General features: G+C 38.2%; 1 protein-coding gene and 1 long non-coding RNA gene across 40 annotated transcripts in view; one reads left to right on the top strand and one right to left on the bottom strand.

The window, feature by feature from the left end:
• AKAP9 (A-kinase anchoring protein 9) overlaps positions 1-18,495 on the top strand; it is a 103,769-nt gene that overhangs the window by 16,407 nt on the left and 68,867 nt on the right. For 21 of the 39 annotated variants that reach the window (XM_083405594.1, XM_083405585.1, XM_083405592.1 and 18 more), the window contains exons 2-8: positions 234-488; positions 5,538-5,582; positions 10,670-10,723; positions 11,093-11,263; positions 13,569-13,724; positions 14,367-14,564; positions 15,717-18,137. In XM_083405594.1, coding sequence (XP_083261720.1) covers positions 234-488; positions 5,538-5,582; positions 10,670-10,723; positions 11,093-11,263; positions 13,569-13,724; positions 14,367-14,564; positions 15,717-18,137 — 3,300 coding nt within the window. The remainder of the gene's footprint in view (positions 1-233; positions 489-5,537; positions 5,583-10,669; positions 10,724-11,092; positions 11,264-13,568; positions 13,725-14,366; positions 14,565-15,716; positions 18,138-18,495) is intronic. The other 18 variants (XM_083405572.1, XM_083405601.1, XM_083405597.1 and 15 more) reach the window with 5 other exon arrangements.
• On the bottom strand, positions 3,236-13,599 carry LOC310660688. The gene is made up of 2 exons (XR_014503604.1): positions 3,753-13,599; positions 3,236-3,503 (listed from the first exon to the last, which is right to left on the bottom strand). It is a non-coding gene; the product is annotated as an uncharacterized lncRNA (long non-coding RNA).

The raw sequence follows: 18,495 nt of genomic DNA, 5'->3' as shown, positions 1-18,495 counted from the left end.
TATATTCATCTGATTGTGCTTCATGTTGATGTGCTGATCATATTACACATTGCAGTTGTGATGATGATTTCATACTTTCTATCCAGAGATACTGTAGTATGTAGAGCGTTATAACATTGAGCTTTGTTTTCACCTGCAATGATTCTGAAGGTTTATGTAGAGCACTACTAATCAGTGTCATTTGCAATAAAGAAGAAAACTTTCACTCTAACAGGATTTTCTTTTGTGTTCAGCTTGCACAGTTTAGACAAAGGAAAGCACACTCTGATGGGCAGCATGCACCCAAGAAGCAGAAGAAAAAGAAAAAGGTATCAAACACCAAAGATGAAGAATCGGTACAAGAAGGTCTGGATATTGACCAGTCTCAAGGAGAAGATGCATCCCCACACAGCTGTCAAAGAGGAGCAGCTGCTGCATCTGACTTTGCCATTGTGAGGACTTTGCACAGTGATGAATTGATCAAGCATGATCAAATGTATACCACGGAAGTAAGTGTTTTTTGAGATTAGAAAAACTTATTTTTATTACCATGCATTTTAAAGTCAGAATGAGGAAGCTACCTCTCTGTTCCACAGTAATGGTCAGTGGTGAAACTTTGCATTTGAATGCGTTCATTAATGTAGTTTCCCATGCACATTTAAAGAACTAAGCACTATTTGTAAAACTAATATTTTTCCGTACTTACAACTATAAATAAATTTCTAATCTAATTTGTAAGGGAGGGAAACTGAATGGTTTATGAAGTGCTGATAAATAATCAGCATTTTATTAGATGGAAAATAACATTAGCGCATAAAAGCATGTAACTGTTTGAAGATTATTCCATGACCTATGCAAAAGAATAATTGATCATAGACTAGTTTGGTATTTGGGGTTCCATTTGTAGTGTTTCATGGTCATATCCTCCAACATCCTGAGTCCCAAAACTGGGACTTGTGTCTTCCCATGTGAGATTATCTAGCCCAAAAGACATACTTTTTTCAGGGTGAGATACTAGTACAAAGTCACGCGAGATCATGACACCCAAGATGGTCACCGTGCTCTCACGTGAAGAAATTGGATGCCCTGTTTTGTCCTGGGCAATTCCAGGGTATGCACTGTTATTCATTTGAAATGATGCTGGTAGGCAGGCAGTCTGCTTGCTGTATAAAATATCTCTCACAAGGCCTCTATAGATCATGAAGGTGTATGCAAAAACTCCTCCACCAATGTACTTGTGTAAGAGGCAAAGAAGGCTGTCTATATACGTGGAAAGTCAAGCAGTCAGCCAAGTAACTAGTTACCAGGAATATAACTAAATATAAACTTTAGATGATCACGCTCCATCATGTTGTCCTCATATTCAGGTTTTTCATAGTAGTCTTTGAGGATGATGACATTGAGATATGCAGATTCTCATTAATGTAAGTTTGAATATGAAATTTCCAATTCTCATGAAGCATAGGCACTATGTGAAGATCTGCTGCTGTCTAGGTTGCCAGTCAGGTAACACATCTATTAATTTTCATCTATGCTTTGCTCGGTCTAATGATAGAATTCCTGGAGCAGACTGCCACTTATATCACATGAATTATGAGTTTTAGAATATTTCAAATATGGTCATTCAGATTATTACTTCAAGATAATTGTGCAAGCTAAGAATGCTTGTGCTAATTCTTCAAGAAGTGTTGCTACTATAAAGTGTAATTTGTACTCATTCATTTTTATTTTCTGATTTTCACTTTAGAACTTGTCTCTACTGTCAAATATTGTAATCATTCACTTAACATCCTTTGAGATGCTATATATAGGGAAATTTAGTACCTCTTCAGGAAAGTGTTTGAGAGTATTATCAGTGTTCTCATCTATCAGTACAGTGATATGAGTTGACCTCAAAGAGCTCTTCTGTATAATCTTTTTGAGATGAAGCAAATTCCAATGTCACAGTCTGGGAAATTGAGAGACATGCAAAGGATGTTCTGGGCTGATGTTTGGGTTTGCGAATGGATGTGAAACTAGGTCTCTTAAAAGAAAGGAATAATGTAGCACAGCTTGTGTTCTTTTGGACTGTCTCATCCAACCAAATAAGCAGACAACTCAGTGATTGGGATTCAAATACCGACTGTACCAAGAGTTTGGGCATGTTCAATCTCCCCATATGAACCAACAGACCCTGCAGTCGTCATCTGAGGCCCTTTGTGTGCCTCCATGAGAGGTCTGGAGGGTGGGAACACAAGAACAGGCCTTTTCTGTGGTGGCTCCCCACTCAGGGAGGCTTCTTCCCAGGGAGGCTTGCCTGGTGCTTTTGTTACATATCTTTAGGTGCCAGACAGAAATAATGATGATAACCAGTGGAACTTCTAACTCTCTTTACTTGAACAGGGAAGTTTGGTTTGCTTCATGGAACTCAAGGAGTAGGAAAAAGACAAAAGAACAGAAGTAATGAAAAGCACTGATATATCAGGCCCATGCAGTATGTGTTTTATTTACACCACAGTAAAACAGAATGGGAAGAAAGCCTCAGATTTCCCTGAGTAATGTAGTGGACTGGCACCTTATATGTACAGTACATGCATGTATTAGATGACTGCATGATAATATCCTTTCAAAATATACTTTTACATTTTTACATCTCTGAGTAATGGTTCTCACCATAAGGCTACAGAGGTAGGACAAAGTGAACATTTTTTTAAAATGAAAAATGATATGCAAAAAGTTGGTTTGGTTTTAGTAAATCTGTAAAATGAAGATTTGCAAGGCAGTCTTTGGGATTTGCCTGTTCTTTCACCCTATCACTTTTTTGCACAGTATTCTGTAAAGCTCACATCAAGAGGACACAAAAAGGGGCTATATTGTTTTCTTCTTTTAAATATCCAGTTGTTACTTGCCTCATTTCTAGAAAGGAGTTTCCTTTTGAGTTAGCACACTTGGGCACACAGTTATTTGGATCTCAATCTCTGTGTTTATCTAATGGAATAAATCTGATTTGATCTGTTTGGCTAGGGTTTTAATGTTCAGTTATATTTCTTGGCAGAGCAAATAGCCAGTTGTAGCCAAGCATTATGCCTCAAAGTTGACCTATTTTATTTTTTTAGAACATTTGAAACCAATAACGTGGTTCTCTGTGCAGTCTTGCAATTAGGTTCTATGCTTGTACAGAATGTCCTCAGAAAGTTATAACGTTTTGCTTAGGGAGCTGGCACTCTCATGTAGAGAAAATACTGTATACATGCCCCCAAGAGATGGGGTAAGTGCCTTTTTGCTCACTTATTTTCTGACTGTCTTACAGCCAACATTGCTGAGAACTTTCTTGAAGAGTTTTCTTCAAATTCCTAGCTTGCCAGCATTCCTTGTAGCCAGGGAGACATTTTCATAACTTTCTAGGTTGTGTGGTGTATCTATTTTCTGTTTTCTCAAAATTATTTCACTCTTTCCACCAGGCTATGCATTTGCAGTTGTCTCTGTAATAGTCTTACTGAGTGAGTGGAATGAAACTTCTTCTGAGGCTTTAAGACTAGCTTCTGCTCATAATAATAATAATAATAATAATAATAATAATTTATTATTTATACCCTGCCCATCTGGCTGGGTTTCCCCAGCCACTCTGGGCGGCTTCCAAAAGAATATTAAAATACTGTGATACATCAAACATTAAAAGCTTTCCTAAACAGGGCTGCCTTCAGATGTCTTCTAAGAGTCTGGTAGTTGTTCTCTTTGACATCTGGTGGGAGGGCGTTCCACAGGGAGGGCGCCACTACCGAGAAGGCCCTTACCCCTTATGACTCCTGCTCACTTACCATAATTTACTTTTTGTCGTTTCTAAGATGGGTTTCGTCACAGCCAAAATTAAAATAAAATAAAATCTGAGAACAATACAAATGCAGCATAAAAATAAATGGCAGCAGAGGGAAGCTGTGGTGCCAGTGTTAATTTCAGTAACCAAACAGAGCTGATCATCAAAGAGAATAAGGACACTTTGCACAGCAATTGGTTCTTTTTGCAGTTTTAATGCATGGGAGGAGCCACTGGAGTTGGACAAGGACCTGTTCCTTGTGGCTGCCTAGCAGAGAGGGGCTTGACTGGCTGGGTCCAGAGCATGGGCAATGCTTCATTGCATGATGGGATGTTCCCTGCTGCCTTGGAAGAGTTGGTAGTGTGACCACTCCTCAAGAAATTGATCCTGGGTGCCTTTCATTGGGATAACTGCAAATATCCCCCTTTTGGAGAAGGTAGTGAAGAGAATTGTGGTGGGGCAGCTAGCTACAAGCATTCTTGGGTGTCACAGATTATTTAGATCCATTTCCAATCTGGGTTCAGGCCTTGCCATAGGACTCAGATGACCCATGGTCACCCTGATGGTTGCCCTAAAACGGTGGCCCTTTGCAGAAAGAAGGATGGGGATGTGACCTTGCTCCTACTTCTTGTGCTCTCTACAGCTTTCAGTACCGATAGCCATGCCATTCTCCTGGACTGGCTCCATGGACCGGGAACTGGGGGCACCTAAGGGACTGTGAGTCGAGGAAGTAGCATTGGGAGAGTTCTTTTCAACTGCCTAGAAGTTATGATGTGGCATGCCACAGAGCACATTCATTCCCAATGACTATACCGTTGGGAATGGTCATTAGGAGTTGGGGAGCAAAGTACCATCAATACATAGATGACACTCATCTCTGTTTCTCTATCACATCTGAATCAGGAGAAGCCATGGAGGCCCTGGGTCACAGTGGTGGGGTGGATGAGGGAACGTAAATTGAGACTGAATCCTGGCAAGATGGAGGTGTCGTGAATGGTACCCGTGTGTAAGAAATTTGTCAATTGCTTATTCTGGACAGGGATCCATTTCCTTTGAAGTAGCAGGAGCAGATAGAGTTTTGGAGGTGTTTTGGATTCAGCTTTGTTATTGGAGGCCCAGATAGCCTCAGTGGCTAGAAGCACCTTCTACCAGCTTCTCCTGGCATGACAGCTGTGACCATTCCTGGACTGGGAGAGCTTGACCACAACAATTTAGGAACTGGTGACTGACTTTGTGGGGATGTGTAGGGGTGTGTGTGTGTGTGTGTGTGTGTGTAGACACACACATACACATGTGCCAGTTCCAAATGGTGTGTGGATTTGGAAGAATCAGTGGAACAAAACAACTAATTGCTATAATCACCATTTAATTAGAGCCTATGCAACATATTTTCCTCAGAGAGCAACAAAGGTCTGTGTACCCAGTTGTCTTCAGATTTGGTATCCCTACTGTAAAGGACCTTAATTTTTGTACAGAACATTGTTAATTCTAGGTGCTCTTAGCAATAATAAATGTTGCTTGTTTATGCCTCTTGAAGTAATGGCTGTTGCAGTTCCTCTCATGTGTTTTGAGTACTGCAGAGTGAAAGGGAAGGATAAAGATTTGGTGCCTATGGCTGGGGGGGAATTTCTCTTGAGAGGCAGTGGTGTTTGTTATGCTTTTCACTCCATTTGAAATACCTTTTGGAATCATATAAATAAAAGCATTCGGTTGTTTGAAATGGGTGTGTTTATTTTTGTCCTTTTATTTTTTTATCTTCTTTTAGCTGGAAAGTGAGATTTCCACTACAGCGGATGATTATAGCTCTGAGGTAAGAGCAAAATTAATGCTTCATGTGCTGCAGTGGGTTTTCATACTTGACTGTTTTTCTGTTTAAAGACAACAGTAAAATATTTAGTAACATTTTGTACTTTTTAAATGTTGTAAATGATACATTAATGTTTGCTGAGAGAAAGTGAGTCATGTAAAATATTTATAAATGAAATGTAATGGTTGTGCTTTTTAAGTTCTATGTTGTGCAGGTATGGTGGGTATGTAAAAATAAGAAATTAGAACCATGCTGAAATTTGAAAGGGAAATGTTTGTATCACAGCTTGTCAGTTACTGTTGCAACCTGTTATTTCATTATACTTTTTAGTGTTCTGGATATATCATTATTTCCTTTCTATAGCAGATTAAATGCCAAGGTGAGTAAGCTAAAATTATTAACAGGAAGGTTTTTTGGTGAGAAAATGTCTATGAAGGAAACACTCAGCATGAGCAAGACTATAGTGCCAATATTTATTTGCAAACTTGGTCAGCAACTCTCTTCAGTTGCCCATGGAAAAGTCTGTCTGTGTTCAGTGCATACAGAGAAACGTAATGTTTCTGATCTCTATAACTATACTTAAGAGATTAGAATGGGTTGTGGGCTTGCACATTTCCTCCCATCATCTCTTGCTAACCACGATGTAGTGTTACAGCTGCAATGATGCTTCTAGTTTTGTACATATCTTAGGTTTTTTATGTATAATGAGCTTCTGATTTATTTAAGTTAAATATATTTAGCTATGACTAGCAAATGAACCATTTTCACTTAACAGCTATTACTTCTGTCTTGTTTCATGTACATACCGTACATATTAAGTGAGAAATATACAGGCTGTGTGTCTGTCTGTGGCAAGCACCAGCAGAGAATAGCAGTGGCTGTCCCATTGTCAAAGAGGCTTTATTTTGTCTCTGTTGTGGCAGTAGTCTAGCGCCTGTACTGGCTTGGTGCCAGTACGCCATTGCTTGGAAGAAGCCCTAGGCAAGTCCAGACTATGGAAGATTGCTCCCAAACAACTAAATCAAGTGGAGTAAAAAATCCATATACTGTCACAGAACACTTAGCAGGAGTAGAAAACTCCTAGTAATTATTGCAATTTGATGGTGAACACAAATGTGTAGTTCAAACACGTGTAGTTTTACAGCTAAGGTTTGCAGAGGATACTTGTTCCAAAGTTTATAATCTTAGTAATAGCAACTTCATCCCAGCTCCCTAGATCTGCTTCCTCTATTCCCAGATCTATCTCCAATACAAGGTGTGCTTGAAGACTATATATTTATGTTTTTACAATTCCCAGAACCTGAATATTTTTTGTAAATGGCAGAGATTTAAGAAAACCCATGCCTGTGCATGTGTTAATAGAGTTTGCAGGATTTCACATTATACTAAATCTTTCCCCCTATACTAGTATTCGTTTACAGAATGTGCTACCATCCTATAAACCGGGGTGGAAAACCTGTGGCCTTGCAGTTGTTGCTGAACACTTAACTTCCATCAGTCCCAGCCTGCTTAACCAATAGTCGATTATGAAAGCTGTAGTCTAGCCAGATCTGGAAGACTACTGGTTTCCCATCTCTCCTCTAGAACTATAAAATAGGATAATGGTTAAAAAAAAAGTTTATCTTCCCATTTTCCTTGTGTTGTTAGCCCTAAGCCAGTGAATTGTTACAGCGTTCCTGTTCATTTGTTGGCTGTCTGCAGGAAGCCTCCAGAACACAAGCCACCCCAAAGCTAACAAAAAGAAAAAACCCCAGCTGTATTTCCAATATCGGCTACTTATAAAGTTTGATTTAGGCTGCAATTCTATGCCCACTTAACTTGGATTAAGTCCTACTGAACTCGGTGAGGTTTATTTATGAGTAGACATGTATAGAATTGCACTGTTTGACAGTTGCATACCTTGAACGGTTTTGTTTTTGCAATGGAAAAACGCAAAAGTGAATACATTTTTGTACTGAGTTCATATAGCCATTGTAACAAAACAGGTGATTCCACCCCCCTGATAAATTATTACTACTATATGGTTTTAGCGGATCCTACCTGGGAGAATCTAGAATGACAGCAGCTGACATTTTTTAAAAGGAAAATATTATCTGCTTAAAGCACCACCTTTAGCAAAACTGTCCGCCACTTTTAATAACATTAAGCCTTTGCTTAATTACTTGAGTCATGACAAATGTAAAATAATTATTGGAGCCCATGCTTGTGACCAAATAACCCAGCAAGAGTGGAATAGCATTTGTGAGTTTCCTAGAGAGAATCATTTGGAGAATTTACAGCTTCAAGTAAGACTTTTACTGTATTGACATGGGACTAGTTGCTGTTTAAAACTGTGGTATGCTTTCAGAATTTTAGGAGATTGATACATTTTGGGGCCAGTTATTTACTTAATTTAAAGTAAAAATGTGATACTGACCTCTTGTGGTAGAAGGTGTTACAGTCGTACCATGGAAGCTGAATGGAATCCATTCCTGAAGTCCGTTCGACTTCCAAAATCTTTGGAAACTAAGGTGCGGCTTCTCATTGGCTGCAGGAAGCTCCTGCAGCAAATTGGAAGCTGAGCCAGACATTTGGGTTCCAAATAACGTTCACAAACCGGAATACTCACTTCCGGGTTTGCAGTGTTTAGGAGCCAAAATGTTTGACTCGCAAGGCGTTCATCAACCAAGGTACGACTGTACTATATTTCATACGCTGAATTGTTTTGTTGCTTTTAAGTCTTGATCATATATCTTTTATGCTGGATGATATGGTTGCCATACGTCCGGAATTTCCTGGACATATCCAGAATACTGTAGTTGGAAGCATCCAGATGGAAATGGGGGGGGGGGGGGTTTCCAGGAAAATCCAAACGTATGGCAACCCATGTTGGCAGTGTCTTTTTTGCCACCTTCCTTAAAAATAGCTCGAAAACATCATTTTTTTGTGATTTTGCCATAAAAGCGAAACAACTTTTCTCGCTCCCCGCCCCCCCCAAAAAAAAGCTTAACAAATTTTGTGTTGGATTTTCACTTTTTGAAACATGGCAACCCTAGATAAAGGAAATATGTTTCAAGCACGTTTGCCTTAAACTTTTAACTTTCTTTGTGCATCTATTAGACACACACTGAGAATTACATAGCAGGCTGAGAATTACATAGCAGGCTTTCACATGGAAAGGTAGTGATAGTTTAGGAGGGCTATGGGATCCTAGGTACCCACATTGGAGTTTAGGACGACATTTGTATCCAGAGGCCCCATCTGAACTATACATTTAAAGCAGCATTATACCACTTTAAGCTTTCATGGCTCCCCAGCCCCAAATAATCCTGGGAACCATAGTTTGTTAAGGGTGCTAAGAGTTATTAGGAGACCTCCTCTTTCCTTTCACTGAGCAACAATTCCAGAGTTAGCACATGGGACAAGTTTCAAGCACCCTCCTACACAGGCGGAAAGTGCTTCTTGAACTCTTGAGAAGAGGAAGAGGCAAAAATGCCTCCCAGAGGCATCACTTTTCAGTGCATGGTAGCCGACTCTGGATAACCTCAATATTGGGACAAGTTTCTTCATGGAAACATAGCATCTACTTGCACTGGTCTGGATCCCAACCGCCCTGAGACCTGCGGGTATAGGGCGGTATATAAATTCAATAAAAAAAAATAATAATAATAATAATAATAATAATAATTAATAATATAAGATGGACCTAGGGTAATATGAGAGGATAGAATTCACATATGAGATGAAAAGGATGGGGAATGTCGTATGCTCTGTCCTGATAGGGAATTCATTCATATATTGTACCTTGGAGGGTTTTTTAGAATTGGTATCTGCACATGCTGCAAAAGGTTTAATGCTTTAATGTTTAATTCAAACCACCAGTTTATTTTCAGTAGCGCTTAATAATTCACATGCTTTCTGTGTACCTTTACACCGTGGCGAAAATTGTTGAGTTTTAAGTTGGAACGAGATGACCTGGAATAATAACGGACTAGTTCAGCAGACAAATTCTGCAGCTCTTTTTATTGAACAGTAATGTTAATGACTTCTGTGTTTTGCTGTTCAGTGCTATAAGCATAGTCATTAGATTGCAGGTTCCTATATTTTAATAATGTTCTATTCCTCAGCCCAGAGTCTGGCTTTCTGGGAGTGAATTACTTACTTATTTATTTATTTACTTACTTAGCTTTTATTTATTTGTAACATTTATACACCGCTTGATTGTAGAAAAAAACTCAAAGTGGTTTACTAAAAAGGTAAAACAATGAAATCATCACTTAAAATTTTACAGCAAAAAGTTAAAACAACAAAAGACTGTAACAAATTGAAACTCTCATCAACTTTCTAAACATCTGCGTAGGTTTGTCTAAATAAGAATGTTTTAGCAGGTGCCAAAAAGAATATAGTGAAGGTGCTTCATATCAGTAATGTTATGGGTGCTAAGATCCCCCCTATATACAATATTTTATGCAAATCTTGAGCAAATCATGGCAGAGTATTCTTTTCAAAATCATGTCACTTAAAATTTAGATATTTGGCCCTTTCATGCCCCTTCATTCTCATAAGGCAATAAGTCATAGAATTAACTCCCACTGAAACACCAAAAATACATTGATAACTCACTTCTGTCAGCTTTTAAAGTCTGTCTTTTGGTGTATGTATATTACAGAAACCTTGATCTATTTTCTGCTGATATGCACATCTTACTTCTGGACAGCATATTAATATCATATCTTTTAAAATAAAAAGGTGCTACATGGCAAATTGGTATGTAAAACACTGTGGATTTGGAACCCTATAAATATACAAACTGTTTATCTGAACCGGTTCAGATTTTTGTATGAAAAACATGCCATGGAAAACGGCAGTGTTCTTTGTTATATCTTACTGTCCAAAAAGCTATGGACTTACTGGCTATATTTGCATAATTTGAGGGAGGAATAAAATGTAATCAGGCAAAGCTAGAATCTGAGGCTGTAATCCTGTGTATGTTTGCTGAGGAATAAGCCCCTTTGAATTCCATGGGACTTAATTGTGAGTAAATATGTGCAGGGTTGCATTGTAAGTTACAATTTAAATTTATAATGCATCTAGAAATTCTTTTTATACAGGTAAATGGTTGCAGTTTTTTGACAAGAACAGAGGTACCTGCAGACTTTATTAGGGTATAGTATTTAAAATTAAATCATGGCACTCAATACTAAACACACTTGATGCTTTGCATTGGGGAATGTATCAGGATTGCTAACAGAAATTCATTTTCTTGCATGCCTTAAAAGTTTACTACCTTATGTAGTTTATATATGTATGCTATTGCTTCTTCAGTAATCTTTAGAAGACAAAATTCAGTTTATAACTGATGTCACAGCAGTACTGTATTGTTACTGCTCTTCTGGAGCAAATTATACTAACAAAACAGGTTTCCATAGCAATGTGCTAAAGTGCTATCTGATGAGAAGGAAATGTTTTAAGTATCCTCACCTTGAACAAATTTTATAAAATGCTGAGACGCTAAGGAACTTGGATTGGTTTAGGAAGAAGAATTTGGATTTGGAGAGAATTATTCTGAGCTTGGGATACAGCATTCTATAGCACGACTGGAGATGATGGAGAATGAATTGGCTGGAAAACAGCAAGAGATTGAAGAGCTAAACAGAGAGCTAGAAGAAATGAGGGCAGCATATGGTACAGATGGATTGCAACAGGTATAATTACCTTACGTTGCTTTCTGCATGCTTTGTGGCCGTACACACAGTCCTTCAGTATTGCTTGTCATAATTCAAAGGCATTGAATGTGAGAGAGAAGAATGTCAGTGGTGTCCATGTTCATTATCATTTTGCTTTATGAAAGAATACCATATGTCGTAACGCTTTCTATCTCTTTTGGTTTTGTGTTCATGAGTTTTGCTCTTGGCTCTGTGAGTTATAGCAGTAGAAACATTGACCCTCTATTGAAAAGACATGGGGTCACCCCCCCCTTGCAGCCTATTTCTGTGTTTTTATTTTTAAAAAGGACAGTGCCAAAATAGCACTTGTTCCTTCTATTAAACAAGAAGAACCTTGTTACCCGAGTTGTACTACAAACAGAATGAAATCACCTGCCTAGTTCTTAAGTAAGGAAAATGACTGCTAAAATTGTCTCTGCACCATATTATTAAAGGTTCTATGTATGTAATATGTATATGTGACCATAGTCCACAGTGGTTTCTCATCTGTCCCTGCCCACGGTAAAGATGGGGGTGACAATGGGAACAGCATGGCTGAGCAATCTGCCCAGTCATGGAATTTTTGTGCAACCGTACTGGAACAAGATTTCAGCCAGCCATGTAGATTCACTGCTGGGTAATTTGCATGCACGCCATGCATTTAGATAATTTACATGTGTGTCAATGGGCAATGTACACATGTGCATCTGATTTATAGATGCAGATGTACAGAGTGGCTGGGGCAACCCAGTCATATGGGCGGTGTACAAAAAATAAATTATTATAAATTATTATTTGGCCTTTGGCCTGGTGCTTCTGTGCATCAGCTGACAGAGGACAGTGCCAACTGCAAACCAAACAAAATCTGGAGGGGAAGTTCTAAATATGTTGAAGAAAAATATTGTGTCTATTTGCAAACCCACTCCATTCCTAAAAATAGTTTTCATAATGTGTTTTGAGTGTGACAAGTCTTTATCAGTGGCAGTAGTCACTACTTGTTTCCCGAGTGAGGAGCTTCTTTATATTAGGGAGAGTGCTTTACAGTCCAAGCTTTCTGTGCAACCCCTTTCCCTTTGTATCCGCCATAATCCCATCCAAAAAACTATTCCAGAAAGTGTAGAGATAACCTGATGCAGCAAGGAGCAGTGGAAGAGGAACCAGGAAATGGGGAGTGTATTCAAGCACTTGGGAGGTGACACATGATTCTTCAGTTCTTGGCCATAGTTTGTTCTGATAGGCCAGATAATTCTTATTCTTACCAAGCATCTGGTTTTTAAAAAATACCTTAAATCAAGGAAATGGTATGTGCTCCCTTGGCCCCATTGGAACCAAAAGGTGGGATAAATATTTGATTAAATAAAAATTAATAAATGAACAGCTCTAGTTGTTTCCTGCATTTAATTGAAGCTGCTTTTGGACCAGATAAATTTAGCTTAGTATTGTACCTTGGGCAAAATTGTCAGTTTTTCATGTTAGCTTGTCTTGTTTTTCCTTTGATACTTTGCTGTTTAGATTGTATGCGTGAGTATTCATTTGTGCTTTGCATTGTACAATTGTACATGGAGATTATTTGGATAGGTTGTGAGCTTTTTGCTTGGTTCTGCAATCTTGAGTTATAGGAAATCTCTGAAAGGATTTCACATTTGCAGATTTTTTTTCTAAGAATAGTTTTTAATGAATGAAAAAACATCTAGATTTTCAAAACACTGTGTACTGCTGTGCTAATTACTTATCTTAGATGCTCCTTTAGACTGTACAACCTTTTACCAGTTTGACTCTAGATCTTACATTGAAGTGTAAGGTCCATCAAGTTTGACAGGAGGAGAGAGGCTTTGGATCTCTCCTGCAGAAGGTTCCAGTCCTTTCCCAAATCCATTACTGTTCAGTCGCCATTACCTTCATCACTGAGACCATTGGAACTGGCAGAGCAAAGGGTTGCAACAAGGTCTGCTTTATTTCTGCAATTCTGATGGATGTCCAGTTTTTATTAAACAGATACCGGTAGTTCCAAAATCTTCCTCTGGGGAAAAGCTTTAGAATGGGGGACGAGAGAGTTCAGTTTAAGCCTCTTTAAGAATAGAACTTTTAAAGGACCATCAAATATTGGTACAGAATCAGATATTTGCCTTTTAAAATGTTAATTAGGGAAACAATATTCCTAGTGAATAAATATGTATTCTTTTACACAATTGTACTTGGAAAGCTAGGCTGGAAACACCAGGAGCAGAATGTATCTTTTAGTGTTTCTCCAGAATAGCTGCTGCTGATACGAACCATGTTAATATTACAATTTCACCTCCTTTAGTTACAAGAATTTGAGGCTGCTATCAAAAAAAGAGATGACATTATCACACAGCTCACTGCTAATCTGCAACAAGCAAGGAAAGAAAAGGATGAAACAATGAGGGAATTTTTGGAATTGACTGAGCAGAGTCAAAAACTGCAAATTCAGTTTCAACATGTAAGTTATTGGTAACAAAATTTATTAGCCTTGAAGGCAGTGCCAAAATACATACACGGCAGCCTGTCTCCTCTTCCATTGGGAAGTCTTTTGAAGGATCATTATGATATATTGATGTCTCCCCCTGCCCACCCCCCACACTGTGCAGGGATTAGTCCCAGTGAATAAAGTGGGACTTACTTCAGTGCAAACTGTTTGCAATTCTGTTAAAGCTAATAAATTTTGTGGGCTTATTTATGAGGTTCTGAAGGTGTGGCCAATAAATTGGCTTGCCTCCTCACACTACAGGTTAACTGCTACAGCTTGGCTTATACTTTTTGTTCCTTGTAATTTGGGCACTACGGAAAGAGAATGTATATCTGACATAATGCAACCTTTCTTGGGACAAACAATTTTGTCTCATTGCATGCAAGACAGTTTGCTTCACAAAAATGACCCACAAAAATACAGTGGCAGAAAGGCTGAGCGGGCCTATATTGTACTCCAGGCTTTCAGAGAGTACAAACATTAATTCTCTAGAATACAACGCGTGTGCTGCTTTAATGGAAAATATATGAAGAATGCTAATTGGCTCCAACCACCATATAATTTGATAATTGTTATTCAAGCAGTTGATCTTTAATAAGTAATTCTGTGTATAAGTTGCAGGCAAGTGAAGCTTTAAGGAACACTAGTCATAGCAGCACAGCTGCTGACTTACTGCAAGCAAAACAGCAGATCCTTGCATATCAGCAACAGCTAGAAGAACAGGAGCAGCTATTGAAGAATTATCAAGTGAAAAATGAAGACTTTGAACTGCAAGTTTCCCTTCTGCAACAGAAAGTCACTGCCTTCGAAACGGTATATTTCTCATTAACCTTTTGTTTTTTAGAGGCATTTGGTGATGGCTGAAAAGAGATATAATCTCTTTGCCTCAAGTGTATAGGATTATCTAATTGTTACAGCATGCAAACACGGGAACACACTGCGTATTTGTGTGAGTGTTATAAAAAAGTGCTTCCTTTTAGAATTACTGAAAATATTGTTCTAAACCGCTGTGATATATTTCTATGGTGCTGTGGTATATAAATATGTTGACAACTAAATAAACAAATTAAATATGTGCAGCCTCAAAAAAACTGAAATGAATTTGGACCTCTTAGAATATCATATATGGAAGATACATTGATGCTATATAAACGGTCAAGAATTTATCAGTTCTTATGCAAAATTTGAACAATTAACAACAATCAAAGCCAGTGTTGAACTAGATTTTCATGTTTTTGTGTCTTTTTGTACTATATTAATACATGTTGCTTGTGGGGGGGTATCTTATAAGATAAATGTGATGGGTATAGTCATGCTAGTGTCGCTCCAGATTACATATAAAAAAGGATGGTGGGGACCAAAGGGAGTCTAATGTTTACATTTAAATGGTTGTGTGGGTAGCTGAACCTTCCTCCACCTTACTTTCTCACCTCTGATACTATCACTACTGCTATTTTTCCTCCTCCTCATTCTGCTCCCGCTCCCAGTCTGTTCACCATAAGATTCCTAACCTGGGTCATTTCCAGTATGCTTATTCTTAATATTTATTGGTCATTTTCCTCACAAAAGTGACCCAGAGTGAGATATCAAAACAAGTTGGGAGATGATGCAGGGAAAGGATTCTGCTCATTTCTCTCACTTCCCTCTTCCTGAAGTAAATATTAGATTATCTCCCCACCACACACACACACACACACAATGGGACAGGCACATGAACAGTTAATGGCTTTAAGTTAAATTTGATAACGTAAAGTAAAAAGAAGCACATTGTACATACAGTAGGCATCTATTTAAAATAGTGTGTATATGCTTTGGAAATCACTCTATATGCTGTCCTCAGAACATGCAGAAAATGGGCCATACCACTTGAAATCGTTTTGTTTTGTTTTGTTTTGTTTTGTTTTTATAAAGCAGTAAGTCAAATATGGTAATTCAAGAAATCAAAGCAACTTATTTCTATTACAGGAAAAATGCAAAACAGAGGAAGATTTTACCAAGAGGAAACTACGGGAAAAGGAAACAGCTATTGAAGAATTGGAGGCAAAAATTTTAGAAGAAGAAGAAAATATATTTATTCTTCAGAAAAAACTGTCAGCTGCTGAGAAATCACTTGAAGAAGTAAAAGAAGAGATCTTGCAAAAGAATCAAGAGATACAGAATGTGAGAGTAGAATTAAGCAGCTCTAAACAAAAGGAAAGGCAATGTTCTGATGAAATAAAGCAATTAATGGGAACTGTAGAAGAGCTACAAAAGCGATATCACAAAGATAGCCAGCATGACAATGATATTGTAGAAAGAATGGAACTTGAAGCACAAAGGAGACTTGCAGACCTCAGAGCAGAATTGGAGGAAGTTCATGGGCAGCAGATTGTGCAAATGAAGCAAGAGTTGGTTAGAGAACATACAATGGAGATTGAAAAGCTTCTTGCCCAACAAAAAGCAGATATGGAGAGAACGTTGAGTTTACACTCTGGTAATACTAATGAAGACCAGATGCATTTAATGAATATTGCAATTAACGAGTTGAATCTCATGCTTCAGGAAGCTACTTACCAGAAAGAAAAGGTGAGGCAAGATTTATCACAGCAGCTTGAAATATTATCCTCAGAAAAGTCTGCTCTGCAAAATAAAGTTGAAGATCTTTGTCAAGAGCTGGACTTTGCAAGAGAGCAAATTCAGAGAGCCAAGCAGACCATAAATGAGAGAGAATCAAAGTTACATGAATTAGACCAGTTACAAAGCACTACCGCAGAACTAAAAGCACAACTTGCTGCTGCATCTGAGATCAGGGAAGAATTAGAAGAGAAACATGAGGCAGAAGTTACAAATTACAAAATAAAACTTGAAATGCTAGAAAGAGAAAAGGATGCAGTTTTGGGCAGGATGGCTGAATCTCAAGAAGCTGAACTAGAGAGACTGAGGACTCATCTTTTGTTCAGCCATGAAGAAGAGCTATCAAAACTTAGAGATGATCTGCAGCAAGAGCACAGAATAAACACTGAAAATCTTAAAGATAATATGATTATGCAATCTAAACAGCAGTTGGATGACTTACAAAATGAAATGAGCAAAAAGATGGAAGCTATGCAATTTGAAAATGAAAACTTAATAGCAAAGCAGAATGAGCTCACGTTAGAAATAGCAAGGCTAAAAGATTTGCAGGAGTCTATTGTAAATTCTAAATCTGAAGAAATGATGCTTCAGATCCAGCACCTCCAGAAAGAGATAGAAGTGCTTAAACTAGGAGAAAAAGAAAAGGGTATGCTTGAGCAGGAAGTTCAGGTGTTACAGCTGAAAACAGAATTATTAGAAAAGCAAATGAAAGAACGAGAAGATAGTCTTCAAGAAAAATGTACCTTACTTGAAGCACAAAACAATTTTCTTGAAGACAAAAGCAATGCTCTGAAAGAGAAGCTAAAGAAGTATGCTATAAAGAATACAGAAGAAAGCTTCACTGATGGCATTAGTTCCGAGTCAGAAGAATTTGATTTGCAAAACAGAATAGACAATCTGATAGCAGAAAACGAGAAACTTGTAAAACAAGATATCGAACTTAAAGAAGAGATTGAGAGGCTACAGAATTCCTTTTCATTTGCTGAGCACAATTACCAGGAACTCCAAAAAACCCATGCTTCTCTACTAAAGGTAAAATTGGATTTAGAAGAGAGCAAGGACAAGCGAGAAGCGGAATATGAAGCCAAGCTCTGGGCTTTGACAGAAGAGATCCAACATTTACAAGGAGATACATCAGTTGTACTGAAAAGTCAAAGTACGATTGTTTGTGGTAAGAGAGAGAAGATCCTAAGATCAGAAACATTTGATGTTGAGGAGGTGGTTGAAAAAGACACAACAGAGCTTATGGAAAAGCTTGAGGTCACTCAGCGTGAGAAGCTAGAACTTTCACTGAGACTTTCTGATCTTTCTGAACAATTGAAATTAAAGAGTAGTCAGATATGCCAATTAAATGAAGAAGTTAGATCTCTAAAACAAGATAAAGAGCACATGTCAGTGAAATGTAAAGAACTAGAAGTGCTAGTTAGCCACAGACTGGAAGAGAATATGAACTCATGTGAACATGAGACAAAATACCCCAATGGGGGGCTACAGACAGACCACCCCAGAGTTTGTGAACACACAGGCTTTGTTCCTGATTCATACAAAGACTATGACAAAGCTATAAGAGAGGAGAAACTGATAGCAAACCAGAGTGTGGTCCATCATGTTCCAGTGGAAGAGACAATTGAACTTTCAATATCAGAGCCAGAATCACTGTTGGATAACTTTCACCAAATGAACGATGGGCTAGCAGGAGGCTCTTCATGTTTGAACCATTTGCAAAGTGAAAGCGAGCTTCAGGAGCAGTTGGATATGCTGAAATCTGAACAGGTATTTATGGTAACCCACACAATTAACATTTCCGCTATGCTTGTGTCTCAGCAGCTAATACGTCTCCGTGTAATATTTACCCATAAAAAAGTCCTACTGAACTCATTAAAAAGAGTGGCTGTGCTTTGAAATTGAGAACGTTCCCTCTAAATCAATCCAGTCACTAGAAGGACTAGTAAAGAGTCAGCATTTTCTGGCAAACGTTACAGCCTTGGGGATAAGTGTGATTTGAATTTTTGCAAAGGAAACATGGTTTCTTAGTATGGTACATAGTGAACAATGGGCAGAGAAGTGGGGCTGGGAGCGGGAGAGATGTAGCAATGTTTAGTGAGAACTTTGGTATTCAGGTTTTTTTTTT

This window comes from Podarcis tiliguerta (genome assembly GCF_965153285.1).
Source record: "Podarcis tiliguerta genome assembly, chromosome: 12".
NCBI lineage: Eukaryota > Metazoa > Chordata > Lepidosauria > Squamata > Lacertidae > Podarcis > Podarcis tiliguerta.
Note: the sequence above shows the minus strand (reverse complement) of the source record. Positions and strands in the feature narration are given on the sequence as shown.